This window comes from Xyrauchen texanus, chromosome 30 (genome assembly GCF_025860055.1).
Source record: "Xyrauchen texanus isolate HMW12.3.18 chromosome 30, RBS_HiC_50CHRs, whole genome shotgun sequence".
In the NCBI taxonomy this organism is placed as follows: Eukaryota; Metazoa; Chordata; class Actinopteri; order Cypriniformes; family Catostomidae; genus Xyrauchen; species Xyrauchen texanus.
The window spans coordinates 30,235,188-30,248,715 of NC_068305.1; the positions used below are offsets into that span (position 1 = coordinate 30,235,188).

General features: G+C 40.6%; 1 protein-coding gene across 1 annotated transcript in view; it reads left to right on the forward strand.

Annotated features, from left to right (window-relative positions):
- The first annotated feature begins 3,083 nt into the window (after positions 1-3,083).
- Positions 3,084-13,528, forward strand: part of pde4dip (phosphodiesterase 4D interacting protein) — a 93,258-nt gene continuing 82,813 nt past the window's right edge. The window contains 2 exon segments of the mRNA XM_052098309.1: positions 3,084-3,250; positions 10,215-10,267. Coding sequence (XP_051954269.1) covers positions 3,204-3,250; positions 10,215-10,267 — 100 coding nt within the window. The 5' untranslated portion in view covers positions 3,084-3,203.

A 13,528-nucleotide genomic window follows, 5' to 3' on the forward strand; every position in this document is an offset into this window, starting at 1 on the left:
TTGTCCTCCCTGACCTTGCACAGGACCTGTGCAAGTAGGCTCACTGGGGGGGAACACGTATTTTCGCAGCCTCTGGGGCCAGCTGTGTGCCAGCGCGTCTGTACCGAGGGGAGCTCCTGTCAGGGCATACCAGAACGGGCATTAGGAGGATTCCCGGGAGGCGAACAGGTCTACGTGTGCCTTGCCGAATCGACTCCAAATCAGCTGGACCACCTGGGGGTGGAGTCTCCACTCTCCCCTGAGCGTCACCTGCTGTGACAGAGCATCTGCTGTGGTGTTGATGTTGCCAGGGATATGAGTGGCCCGCAGTAACCTGAGTCGCCGTTGACTCCAGAGGAGGAGGTGACGGGCCAGTTGCGACATGTGATGAGAGCGTTATATAAGTCACTATTGTCATGTTGTCCATCCGGACCAACTAGTCCTTGCCCTAGATCAATGGCAATAGCCTCCGCAGGGCAAGCTGTACTGCCAGCAACTCAAGGCAGTTGATGTGCCAATGCAGGCGAGGTCCTGTCCAGGAGGTCTGTCATAACCACAACGTGCCTGGACCCTTGCTGTATGGGGACTCCAGTCCAATGGCTGAAAAGGCGGTGGCAGGCAGGCGTGAGAGCCACGCGATGTATGCTCTGGCGCCATGCGTACCTCGGGACTCGGGACTGGATCCAGTTCTTTAGCAGTCTCATAGGCATCAACCCGAGCGGTGTGACCGCCACTGAGGATGCCATATGCCCCAGGAGCCTCTGAATGAACTTCAGTTGAACCGACGTTTCCTGCCTGGATAAGTTCAGGAAGTTCAGCACTGACTGCACGTTCGGTTGTGAGGCGCGCTATCATTGACACCGAGTCTAACTCCATGCCGAGAAAAGAGATGCTCTGAACCGGGGAGAGTTTACGCGTTTCCCAGTTGACCCGAGGCCCTAAACGGCTGAGATGCTTGAGCACCAGCTCCCTGTGTACACACAGTAACTCTCGAGAGTGCACTATATTCAGCCAGTCGTCGAGGTAGTTGAGTATGCAAATGCCCACTTCCTTTAATGGGGCAAGGATTGCCTCTGCAACCTTCGTGAAGATGCAAGGGGACGGGACAAGCCGAAGGGGAGGACCTTGTACCTATACACCCAACTGTAGACCACAAACCGTAGGAAGGGTCTGTGTCAAGGTAAAATCAAGACGTGAATTGGGTGCCTGGTGAATTGAATCGCATAGCCGTGTCGGGTGGTTCTGGCCAACCAGCGTGACGGGTTGGAAAGCAATAGCCACGCTTCCAAACTCCTGGCAAGGGGCACTAACGGAAGGATTGCATCCGGCGGGGGGGAGCACAGAGTGCCGTATCGGGGAGCGCAGGCTGGCGATTGAGGAGGAGGGCCTCGCCGTCCTTGAGACTCATCACCACTGGGTGTGTTTTATGTGATGCAGCGGGGCATATGAAGGCAGGGGGCCGTGTTCGTGAGGCCCTGGCTGCGAGCTATCGGTATCCAGTTGCAGCGGTGGCAGTGACCATGGGCACCGGTGGTGTGACCTGAGGAGAGAGGAAACTGCTCTTTTTTTGACAATGTGGGTACCGCAGCCCATACAAGGTGCGGTGAACAGAAAAGGAAATGGGAACAAAGGGTTTTCCTCCCGGCCCTCCACCAGGGGATGGAGTGGTCTGACTACCAGTTCCGGAGTTCACGCAGACGTCTCGATCCTCGGGTCTCCAGTCTCAGGGGTGCTTTGGAGCCCAATTGGGGGTCCTTGCAGCCGACCGAGAGGCAGGGGCGTCCCTATCCTGTGGGGGGCTCTATGCCCGGGGCGGAGCCGCTTGGGTTTGTGTCGCCGAAGGGGGATGCCCTCGGCAAACTGACTGGGTGCGCACTCTTGAGCCACGCTGTGGCAAGATGTGCTGGATGGCCTCCGTTTGTTGCTTCACCGCAGAGACCGAAGAGGCCGACCTGGGAGATGGATGCGTTAACATGATGTTAGTGTGATAAAATCACTTACTAACTATGTCTATCTATGCAATATTTCATTGTTATGATGACATAACACCGAGAACAACTTTTTCACGATGTCTGCATAAGTATTCCAAAAACGGTGGTAAAACAATCTTCTCGTTTACATGGAATTTATTCAAAAGGCTTTTGCTGATTGGGGATTTTATTGGACAGTTGTGTTAAATCAGCAGAACATAAATCTGTCTCCCTGTTGTTTGCATACGTTTATGATGTTCATGATTTTACCTGTGAGAACAAGAATGATGTCGGTGGAAGAAGTGCTTCCACCCAGAATAGTCCCACTGCAAGAAATAATATTAAGACAACTGTAAAGGTTAAATAATAAACTTTTAAGGAATAATTCATGAGAGAGCTTTAACAAAAAATATGAGCAAACATATTTCACCCTCTACACGCTTCAAACGCTAGCACCATTTATTTCCATTGCAGTAGTGCCTCATATATCTTGTCTAAAAAAAATTAAGTCTAAAAGACTTTGTTGGTAATTAAAATTATGCAACAAATGCTGCCAATTGAACTGAACTTGTACTGAACCTGACACATTACTTCAATCAAATTAAGTAATGTAAATAAATGGCCACCTCTTTGTCAATGCTAGTCTTTCACAAATGTCCCATGGCAACATAGCTTTTTCCAAAAAACAATATTTACTCCAGTCATTTTAATTCCTGTAAAATCATAATTCTTTAATATGGGTTATACTTCAAATGGTGTAAGAAGATTTCAGATGTTTATTATGATTATTATTTAATGATAGTAGCGGTCCATGTTACCACCATAGAAACAATACATTAGTCTATCTAGCCTACACAATAGCCAAATATTTTAATCTTTTCAACATGATTTTGACTAAAAACCTATAGATAATTCGCAATAGTAGGTGCAAATATTAGCTGCAAACAAAAGCACATGATACATTAGATGATGATTGCATTGCATCCATCTGAAGCATCAGCACGAGACTCGATATATGGTGCTCTCGCGCTGCTGCTCATCTTCTGACGCGTGCGATATCCACTGTGTTGGACCGCGGGGGGTTATGCACATCAAACCACTGACAATGAACTGCGCATCCATCCATTGCATTCGAAACCACGAGAGTCTGGCATCATCAATATGATGACAAATGTGATTAATTTGACCTTATTTTGATGGTTTGATCACACGCGACTTTGTGGATACACGGAGGCGCCTGAGAGATGGACAAATATGGACTTGGCAGCGTCTAATGAGCGATACATGAGAGATGTTGAGAGGTATGACCAGTCCTTATAAGTCCTCGATGATATCTGGAAATAAGTTTAAAATCCATATTGGTCTTAAACGTAGGCTATATATTAATATTTTATATTAAACATGGTTTGTAATCGTGAACAGCTGGTTCGTGTGCATCCATAAGGACACAGTTAAAGACTGTCTGTTTTATAAGCTACAAAGGGTTAATGAACAAAATAATGTCCATACGAATCACAACAGACCTCTCTGCTCCATGTGTTCACAAGTAAATGCAGGGATCTGCTATGAATCACCTGTCCATCTGTATCATCACGTTTGTTTTGACCACCCAAAGAGCCAAATGTACAATTCAAATATGTTTAAACTAAGTTATCAGAAGAGTATAATAGATTATAGGACTTTACTGTGTTCATAACAGAAGTGTTGTGTGCTTCAGTAAGAGTTTCAAGAGATTATAGAGCACATTCATTTTCTTGTCAAGATTGCTGGTAAATGTTTAAGCATGTGTGAGAGCAGCAGAACAATCAGCTCTCCGTGCCGTTTTACACTTCTGTTGAGATTTGTTCTGCTTGATGAGGATGAATGTTAAAAATGACCTCGATCATTACTTTCCTAAAATTGCATGTGCTTCCTAATAATGCTCTAATTGTAAATGACATAATATTGTGTCTGCTTCTAATTCTGCTGTTTCAGTTGGACTCTTAGAAAGGAATTGTAGGAGTTAAACAATTTCGTTGACAGCATGTAAAAATGTGGCAGTGTTAATTACAGAGTCCATCACTTTCCTCCCCTGACACTCATACACATACACATGTATATATACAATAAAGGATGTGTCCTGTTTCCAATCAGCCTGTCTGTTCACATGAGAGAATTGCCTGGGATACTTTCCACACAGATGGTAACCCAAAATGTCCTCATCATGCTAGAAATACATTGTATATTAGACAAAGCAGAGTGAACAATTCCACCTATTAAATTATTAGCCTTAATAACAGGTAGTGTGTGCCCTCTCACACACCATGAAATAGCCAGTAAATGTAACCATAACATGTTTATTATGAGGTCATAGCCTCTCAAAAGAAGATGTATTGTTTACCAAATTTCACGTAAGTTTATGTTTTGAAAGTATTATGAGGAAAAAAGACTGCTCAGTTTTTATATGTCTAAAATAGTCTATAAATAGAGATGTTGTAGCTGTTACGGTGTTTCACCTGCTCTCTGGGGTGAAATGTTCACTATGAAACAATCCACTTTTTTATATGAAACTAACTTTTTGTGGTTTAGTTCTAGAGTCCTGTATGACTTGTGGTTCTGCATCGGTCATACAGTCAGCAGCTGTCTCTAGGCAGCTGTTCATACAGGTTTTAGATTGAAAGGTGGGAACATTGTGTAGTCTCAGTGGTAATTACAGAGTCACATTGGCTCCTGGGTTAGACACACTACCTCTTTTGCGGTTTTTGTAAATACACTTAACTGTAGTGTGATTGTTTCCACACATTTGACATTTTGCTTGGGTATCTTCCGTTTCAAAGACTTTTGATTATTTACTGTTCCTTGACTTCAAATGATGGTGATAGACACAACACTATGGTTATGATTGCCAGGGGACATACATAGGCCTACTGGTGAAATATATACCTTGAATATAAAAAGCATCTGTCAAATGAAATGTTATTAAAGGTGTACTCATGAATGGTTTCCCCATTAAAAAAGTTCTAATCCAAAAGAAATTAATTGTAATTTTGAAACATATTTATAAAATCATGACCACTTACATGAGATGAGGACTCTAATCATATCAGTAACCTTATAAAAGCTGTTTAGGGGCAGAGGCGCCCTCATGGAGGCAGTCATTTTAGAATCACATGACCAGCTGGATAATACTCGCTTAATCTCAGTAACTGTTATGTAATTTGACACGTTCACTCTTGGATTAAATTAATCATGGCTGAATGTAAATAATGATGTTTTGCATCTGTACTTGAAAACTATTGATTTTTAAATTAGTAGGTGTCACTGTAAGTCCAAGATGACATGAGCAAAAACTTAGTGAGTGCATCTTTAATAAATGGAGATGTTGTCACCTTGAATCTCAAAGCACCTTAAAAGGATTGTTCTGTCATCATGTACTGCAATAGTGGGGCTTCTCTCTAATGTAAAACTCTGGGAGTCCCCCAATGCAGGGGCGGGGCCAGAAGGGTGGCATGATGTGGCAGCTGCCACCCTAAAAATGAACTTTGCAACCCCAACTCGGCCCCCGCTCGCGTCCTGGTGTGCAACGGCTTCAAACATCAAAACAAAACATTTCCAGTACTTATTATATTGCATGATTTTAACTACTACTTTTTGAAGTTTGTATGAGTGTGATCAAATTGCGCTGTAGCTGAACTGATAGAGCATTGCAGTTGAGATGCACAGGACTGGAGTCCTTCACCAATTGCATTTTTCCCGTCAGTGCAAGTCCCAAACCAGGCAGAGATGCCGCTGCTTGGGATGCTCTGAATAGTCCCTCAGAATGTTTCAAGCCAAAACCTTAAAAACCTCAACTGTTTGGGAGAGCATCTAACTCGCTTTTGGCGGCACTCAGTGGACGTGCACTTTGGAACTGCGGCAATACGTGTAACCCATAATATCATTTAGCAAAAATGTCGCCAATGTCACAGAATTTGTATGAGATCATGCTCTCCAAAACTTTTTGTTTTCTGTGAAAGACCAAAAGAGATGTTAGGTAGAATGTTAGTGATTGACAACTTAAATTAAACTAAACTACAAACTAAAATTTGTATTTTTTGTTGAACTAACCCTTTAAATAATTATACTTAGCTGAAGATCAAGATTATATGATCAAACACAGTCACATGCTGGCTTTTCTACAAAGAGTAATGTGTTACATTTCCCTGGAATTGCAAGAAGTCATAACAGACTTTATAATGAATAAATTAAGCTGACTATGAATGGTGAGCAAACTATTCCAGTGTAAACTATTTAACAGGGAAGAAGATTTTGTGATTATATAACATGGTTAGCTCAAAACAGAATGCCCATCCTGAGTCAGACTGAATGGTATTTATCACTCTCCTCTTGGAGTTATTCTACACCTCTGAAAGAAATGTCTCATAACTGGTCTGAGGCTCTTCAACTTAGTTTAAAGTGTGTGTGTGTGTGTGTGTGTGTGTGTGTGTGTGTGTGTGTGTGTGTGTGTGTGTGTGCATGCATGTGTGTGTGTGTGTTTCTTAAACTCTCAAATAGGTGACACACAAGTCATGCATAAAATGACATGCTATATCAGTCACATTCTCAGTGAGAATGCATGTACTGGTAATAAGATGAAAATAATGTAAATATTCCTCCAACTAATCTTTTATTATGCAACTCATCAGCCACCCCCCATCTGACTGGAAAATATGTGATGGAATTTCCATTCTTGTCACTTTGAATTGAAACACACGCACTCAAGATTTTCAAAATAATCATGAGGCAAGACAGGAGCTCACAGTTATGCTTGTGCTTTGTATATAGGCATACTTTTGAATGTCTTCATCTTGACTGGATTTTTTTAAAGCATTCTTCAACTTAGCAATGCAAGATTCCCTATTCTCAGTGAAAAGAGATAATCTTATATTATCATGTGTTTTACCTAAAGACTTGTCTGAACCTGTGTCCCTTACTCAGAAATATGGCTCCTCCTCTCAGCCATCTCCCATAGACAACTAACAGCTGGGGGCAAATAGCCCATTTCCAACTTAAATGATGCTCCTCATGCCTGGTCAAGAAGGCCATGTGTGGTTTGTACACCCTCCTCTTCACACATACTCGGAGAAACCTGTCTTTGAGCTTGCAAGAACAGATCAGTCTTTCAGGGCAAGCCAGTGACACTTGGTATGTGTGTGTGTGTGTACCCTTACCTCTTTGTTTACCACTTACCAACCTTGTGTGTGTTTTGCTGACTCCTAGTTTGGCCTTGCCACGTCAAATGACAGTCTCCTGCCTGCTGTCCAGAGAAAAATAGCAGCTTTGCATGTGTGTGCGCTTGTGTTTGGTTGGACTCCTGACCAGTCTGGTCTATGGAAATGAAGAGTTCTTCTCCAAAAGGCTGGATTGAGATCAGAGCTACAGAGAGCCTGGCTGTTTTCCTATTTAGAAGCTGAGCAGTGGAGTTTGTTCCTGTCTATTCTTTTTCAACTTTCGTGTGTTTTGGAGGCAGTGAAGATGAGTGGATTTCTGTATCGTAGCAGGTAAGGCATTTGCTTTTGACAGAGCAGGAACTATATACTTCTGAAAAGTTGCAAGATTTTAAAGAAAACAGCTTGCATTCTGTTTTGAATGAAACTTTGTGCTTTTACATGTTATAATATGAATCCAGGCATTACAAAACTTGCAGTAATTAAAAAATGTGAAGGTACTATCTCTGGTACTGCTTTACTTGACTCACATTAAACCTCAAATCATTACATTGGCACAATATACAGAAGTAAATAATGTTGGATTCTACTGCTGTAGAACTGCAACGGCTGTTTATTATGCAGCTCCTAAGGAATGGAAATGTTATAGACCAGTGTTTCCTACTGTATTTCTGGTCCTGGAGTACTCCCAACACTGCACGTTTTGTATTTCTGTCTTATTTGACACACCCAATTTGATTTATAAGTACTCTACTAGTGAGCTAATAATTTGAATCAGGAGTGTAATATAAAGGAGACATCCAAAATGTGCTGTGTTGTGGGTACTCTTGGACCTCAATTGGGAAAAACTGCTCTAATCTAGACTATGAACCTTCATTTATGTAATACCTCTGTTTAAATAACAACATTCTCATCTGGGCAAAAGCTTTGACCATTTGTCAGTGTAGAGGAGTTGGTTTTTCAGCTGACCAGGGTTGGTCCTTCACCATTGTGACTATGGATGACTCAGAGCAGGTGGTCATGACTCAGGGATCTTGGTGTCTGAAGGTTTTGAACTTGCCATGTTTTTTTTGTACATGTGATGAAGCTGGATGGAAAGCAATCCTTTACTATGGAAATCCTTTTGCATTTGTGCCTGTTTACAGAAACAAAAGGGGGAAATGCTACTAACTCATTAACATAGGCCCATCCCCCTCAATAATGTGCAACTTAGTGGGTGGATCTTGCAGACATGGTGAAGTTGTTGACACCCTCAGCAGTCCTCCTCAGTCAGCTGTGAATAGAAACCAATCTGTTAATATTCCCTTTGCCTGCTCAACCCTTCTGTTGAAGATGTCTCTGTGGGGCTGTAATGCATGATTTCAGGGCATAATGTGAGATTCATGTTATTTTGCTCTTTGGAGATTTGGAGACCTTTTAAGAGATTTGATGTGCATCATGTAAATTAGGTATGCTCTAAAACAACTTCTTTGTCTCAGAGATCAAAGTGAGGAAATTTAACACCCCCAACTATCACACTGTGACTGGCCTGAGTTATTGTCTGAGCCCATTTATCTGATAAGGGTTAATAGCTCATGTGTGATACTAATTATTTAATGGGTCTTTAGGAAGGGACTGTATATCTTGTGGTCATGGTATTGAATGTATGCACGGACATTTAACTGGATTCGACATGGGTGTTTTTTTCTGGCAAAGCAGTAAGAGTGACAATGGCATTGTCCTTCTCAAATTCAGATTAGATCTTAGTTATCCATTTAAAACAAGACAATTGCAGTTGGATGCCTGTGGTATTTGAGATATGCGAAAACATGAGCCAACACTATTGTGTCAAATTTAATGTGTAAAATTAGTCATAAACTAATTTAGAAACAAACAGCTGATTCTTAGCCGTCTCATGACAAAAGTTAATGTCATGCTACTATATACAGTGGAAACACAATACATGCTTAACTTCCTGTCTGTCTGTCTATCAATCTGTCTGGCTGGCTGGATGGATTCTGGATATATAAGTGCTCAAGCATTGAGTGCATGTGGAAAATTAGTCTCAAATGTCATTCGTGAATCAGTTTGAGCTGATTATTTGTAATCTGAGCTGCATTGTAGAGCCGGTGGGTGCTAATCAATAAGAATGGGTTTTGGAGGTTAAATATTAATGTTTGGAGGAAGTCTGCTGACTGAGCACTGCACACTTTGCCTATATAGTTTGTCTCAGTCAAAGCTGCAATATTTAATGTACTTAATGTACATTTAATGTACATTATAATGTATGAAATAAGAGCCATTAATCTGTTTTGTGTAAGGTGGTACAAAGGTTTGAGTATTTGTCATCTATTAACACCAGAGACAGGCAGTAATAATGACCAGGTGTGCTGTCATCACTTTATTAAAGGAATAGTTCACCACAAAATGAAAATTCTCTCATCATTTACACACTCTCATGCCACTGCAGATGTGTATGACTTTCTTTCATAAGCAGAACACAAATTCAGATTTTTAAAAGAATATCTCAGCTCTGTAGGTCCATAAGACTAGTGTCTTATAAGGTAGTGTGACAATAAAGTGATTTGATTTGACCCAAAAATTTTAAAGCTCCATAAAAAGCATTTAAAGGCAGCGTAAAAGTAACCCATTAGACTCAAGTGGTTTAATACATGTCTTGTAAAGCAATCCAGTTGGTTTTGGGTGAGAACAGATCAAACTCTAACTCTATTTTTTCACTGTACATCTTACCATTGCAGTCTCTTGGCACCATCATGATATCAACCTCGATTACACTTACTAGTGCATGATACATTCACAGAGCATGAAATTTTGGGGTGAACTATACCTTGAAGGATATGAACATTCTGTTCATATTTCTGTTAATTTACTCCATTTTATGTTGCTTAAAAACCATACAAGTTACCATTTACAGTACTTTCATTGTATGGAAAAAAAGATGCAATGAAAGTTAATAGAGACAAAGACATGGTTTCCACCTTCATGGACTGAAATGTCCTTGGACTTGTCTAATCTGTAATACAGAAACGATTCAAAAGAAGCAAGGGGCAAATGTCAATTTTTTTGTTGTATATTTCAGGCACTGTAATGGAAATAAAGCAGACTGGCCTAGAAGCATGATCAACATGGTTGGTAAGTGTATACTTCCACTGGTATGACTTCCATTGTTGTGAAGGATAGATGCACCAGTTATTCAGAGATTTGAAAATGTCTGCTTATTTTGAAGCAAAATCACACAAACAACAGCAACGTGTTGATATTGAGTACATCATGATTGTGAATGTGATATTGCTTGTATACACAGTTCTACAAATAAGAAGTTCATATAAAGTAAATTACATTTTTAAAACACTATTTTGGTTATTTTTGACACAAACAGGAAAGCATTCAAGTGCTGTAATGTGATATATCCGCACTTTTGGATTTTTTTCCAGGACCGGAACAAAGTGATGTATAATTGACCTTAATAAACAGATAGTTCTGATTGGATGAGCTGTTGTAAAATGTTGAGAAACTCTTCCTTGTGTCCCCTCTATGAAGTGATATTGTAGAAAAAGCATGGAAATGAAATTCTGAAAAATTGGTAAATCCCTCTGAGCCCCGTTGCTTTGATGTGTTGCCCTTTTCTGAAGACAAATTGGTAGAAAACATTTTCAAAGAAGTTAAAATGCCGCTCTCTCATCCTTTCCATATTCATCTCCTCAGAAAAACACACATACAGTATATTTAAGCACATATTTATGAGTTACTAATAAAAACACAAGGCTAATGGCCAAACTATGTTTAAGTAAAAGTTCCACAAATCCCCCAGACATGACATTTCTCTGGCATGGTAAATGTCTCTGTTTAGTGCAACAGTCCTGTGCCATGCAGTCTTCTTCAGTATGCCTGCAGGCTCACTTCAAATACACATCACTGGCACATATTAAATAAAAGTCCTTTTATAAGCTTGAATGAGGCCATGCCATGGTTTTAAAGAACTGCCAGAAGTTTAAACTGTGCCAGTGTTGCTATGAGTATGCCCTGTGTATGCTGTCCTCTCCAATACTGGGGAAAAAAGAAACATTTGTTAGCCCTGGTCCTTGAAATGTCCTGGTAACTACTTTTTCTGTAATGGTTTGGCACTGTTCTAAGCATGCATGTAGATGTTTTTGTAGGCCTATATATGTATGTGTGCCTTAATTATTGGGTATTTTATAATTATAATTGTTCATTTTTGAAAGAATAGTTTGCACAAAATTGAACATTCTGACCTCATGTCGTTTCAATCTGTATGCTGTTTTTATCTGTGGAATGTAAAAAAAAGTATTGCCACTTCAGTTTATGTGTTAATTAATCACATCTTGCTATACAACAACAGTTAATTTGATAAGAAAACACCATAAAAGTGGTTCATACAACTCATGCTTTGTACACATTGACCACGTTTTCATGCACTTAAGAAAACAGTTTATTACATTTTTATTGCAGAAAGCGATCTGAAAAGTCATGTAAATGAGAACACATTTTCTTTATGCCATTAAAGGTATTTAGAGAAAGCAGTTTAACATACCCGGAGAATGCGGCTGATGTGGCCACGTAAATGCATTACCGCATGCAAGTGGAACAGACGGATAACAAATGTCATAGGTTGGAGCCCTAACTCAAATCAACAAGTCAAAACAGCGGAAAGAATTCTGGGAGTACATTGAGACTATGAATTACAGATCCTATGAAATACACCCATTTATACATACCAATTTAAAATATTGACTGCTTTTCCTCATGTCCATGTGCACAAGTACATTGAGGAGAATCCCAGAGTTTGATGTACTGTGATGGCACTTTTCCACTGCATGTTACAGTTCGACTCGACTCAAATCTGCTCGCTTTACTTTTCTAAGCTTGCTTTTCCACTGCAGTTTAGTGCCGTCTCAACGTGGGTGGGATTATAGGCTGATCATCATAGTTGCGCAGCCTCTACTCCTGTGACATCATCTTAAACGTGACACAAACCAAACTAGCAACAACAACTCAAGAACATTAATGGCCATAAACAATAGCACAACCGCTAGTTAGCTACTAGCTCATTGTTCTGCATAAAGCAGTTGTTGCATGGTGATTTTACACAAGTGTAACAGTTAAATTGGCCTGCTTGTTTTAGAAGCAAACTTTCCAGTAGCTGGTCAACTAAATAAAGTGAAGTTTTCAAGCAGAATATAGAGGTAACGTACCACCAACAGGGCACTCTCTCTCCATTGCTTGCCGATCTATTGCCACAGATAGCGTCCATTTGTTCGAACCACTTACATTTACATTTACATTTATTCATTTGGCAGACGCTTTTATCCAAAGCAACTTACAAAAGAGGAAGAACATCAGCGAATCATCTTAGGGAGACAGTGGTACAAAAAGTGCCATATTACAAAGTTTCACTATCATCAGAATAGTATACAAAACAGATTTAAGTGCAACAAGAAATGTAAATAATAATTTTTTTTTTTTTTAGTGCTTTTGGAAAAGATGTGTTTTTAGCCGTTTTTTGAAGATAGAGAGTGAGTTAGCTTCCACTTTCTTCTGTTTGAACCACTCTAGCTGTTGTGGTCCTTGATGGTTCTGTAGTCACTTAAGTTTTTTTTACTTTTCCCTACATGTTGGTTGGTCCGGTGGTAGACGTGTGCGGCCAACAGCTGACACACTTCCTGAAAGACTTTTTCGTTTTGCGTCGCCCTATCCAGTGCTCGGTGGATCCTCTCCTCGGCTACTAAAGAGAAGAACATCTGCACCTCTTTTATTGACCACAGTGTAGTTTTGTGCACAGCCATTTTTTTTCACAATTCAAAAGTTGCGTGAACAAATGATACTGCTATCGCTATTGCTAACTTTAAAACTAGCAGGTTGATGTCCCGTGTCGCAAATCCAGTGCCGCTGGTAGTGACGATTCTCTCTGACCAATCAGTGAGTGGTTTTGACATCACATTTAGTTTCGGCTCGACCCACTTGGAACCTCGACCGAGGTGGTAATAAAAAAAGTACCAGGTACTATCCACAGTGGAAAACGCCCAAAAAGCGAGTCGAGTCGAGCTGTACCGTGCAGTGGAAAAACCCCATAAGAGGGAAACTCCACTATGCTGCAGGTTGTGATGGAAAGTTAAGGAAATAAACACAGCAGCAACAGCTATGGAATATCTGTAAATAAAGAGAAGCAAAAGGGAATAATATAGTGAAGTCTACCTTGGATCCCACAAGCGTCGCTGAGAAATTACATTGCTGTGGAGAAAGCTGCTTAATGAACTGTATGAGTATGGGAGTAAACATAAAGTTGCGTACACAGCGCATGTAAATGGGATGCCGCTTTCCAGCTGTAAGCAGATTTCTTGCAATAAACAGCTTTCTGGTGTCCATGTAAACAAG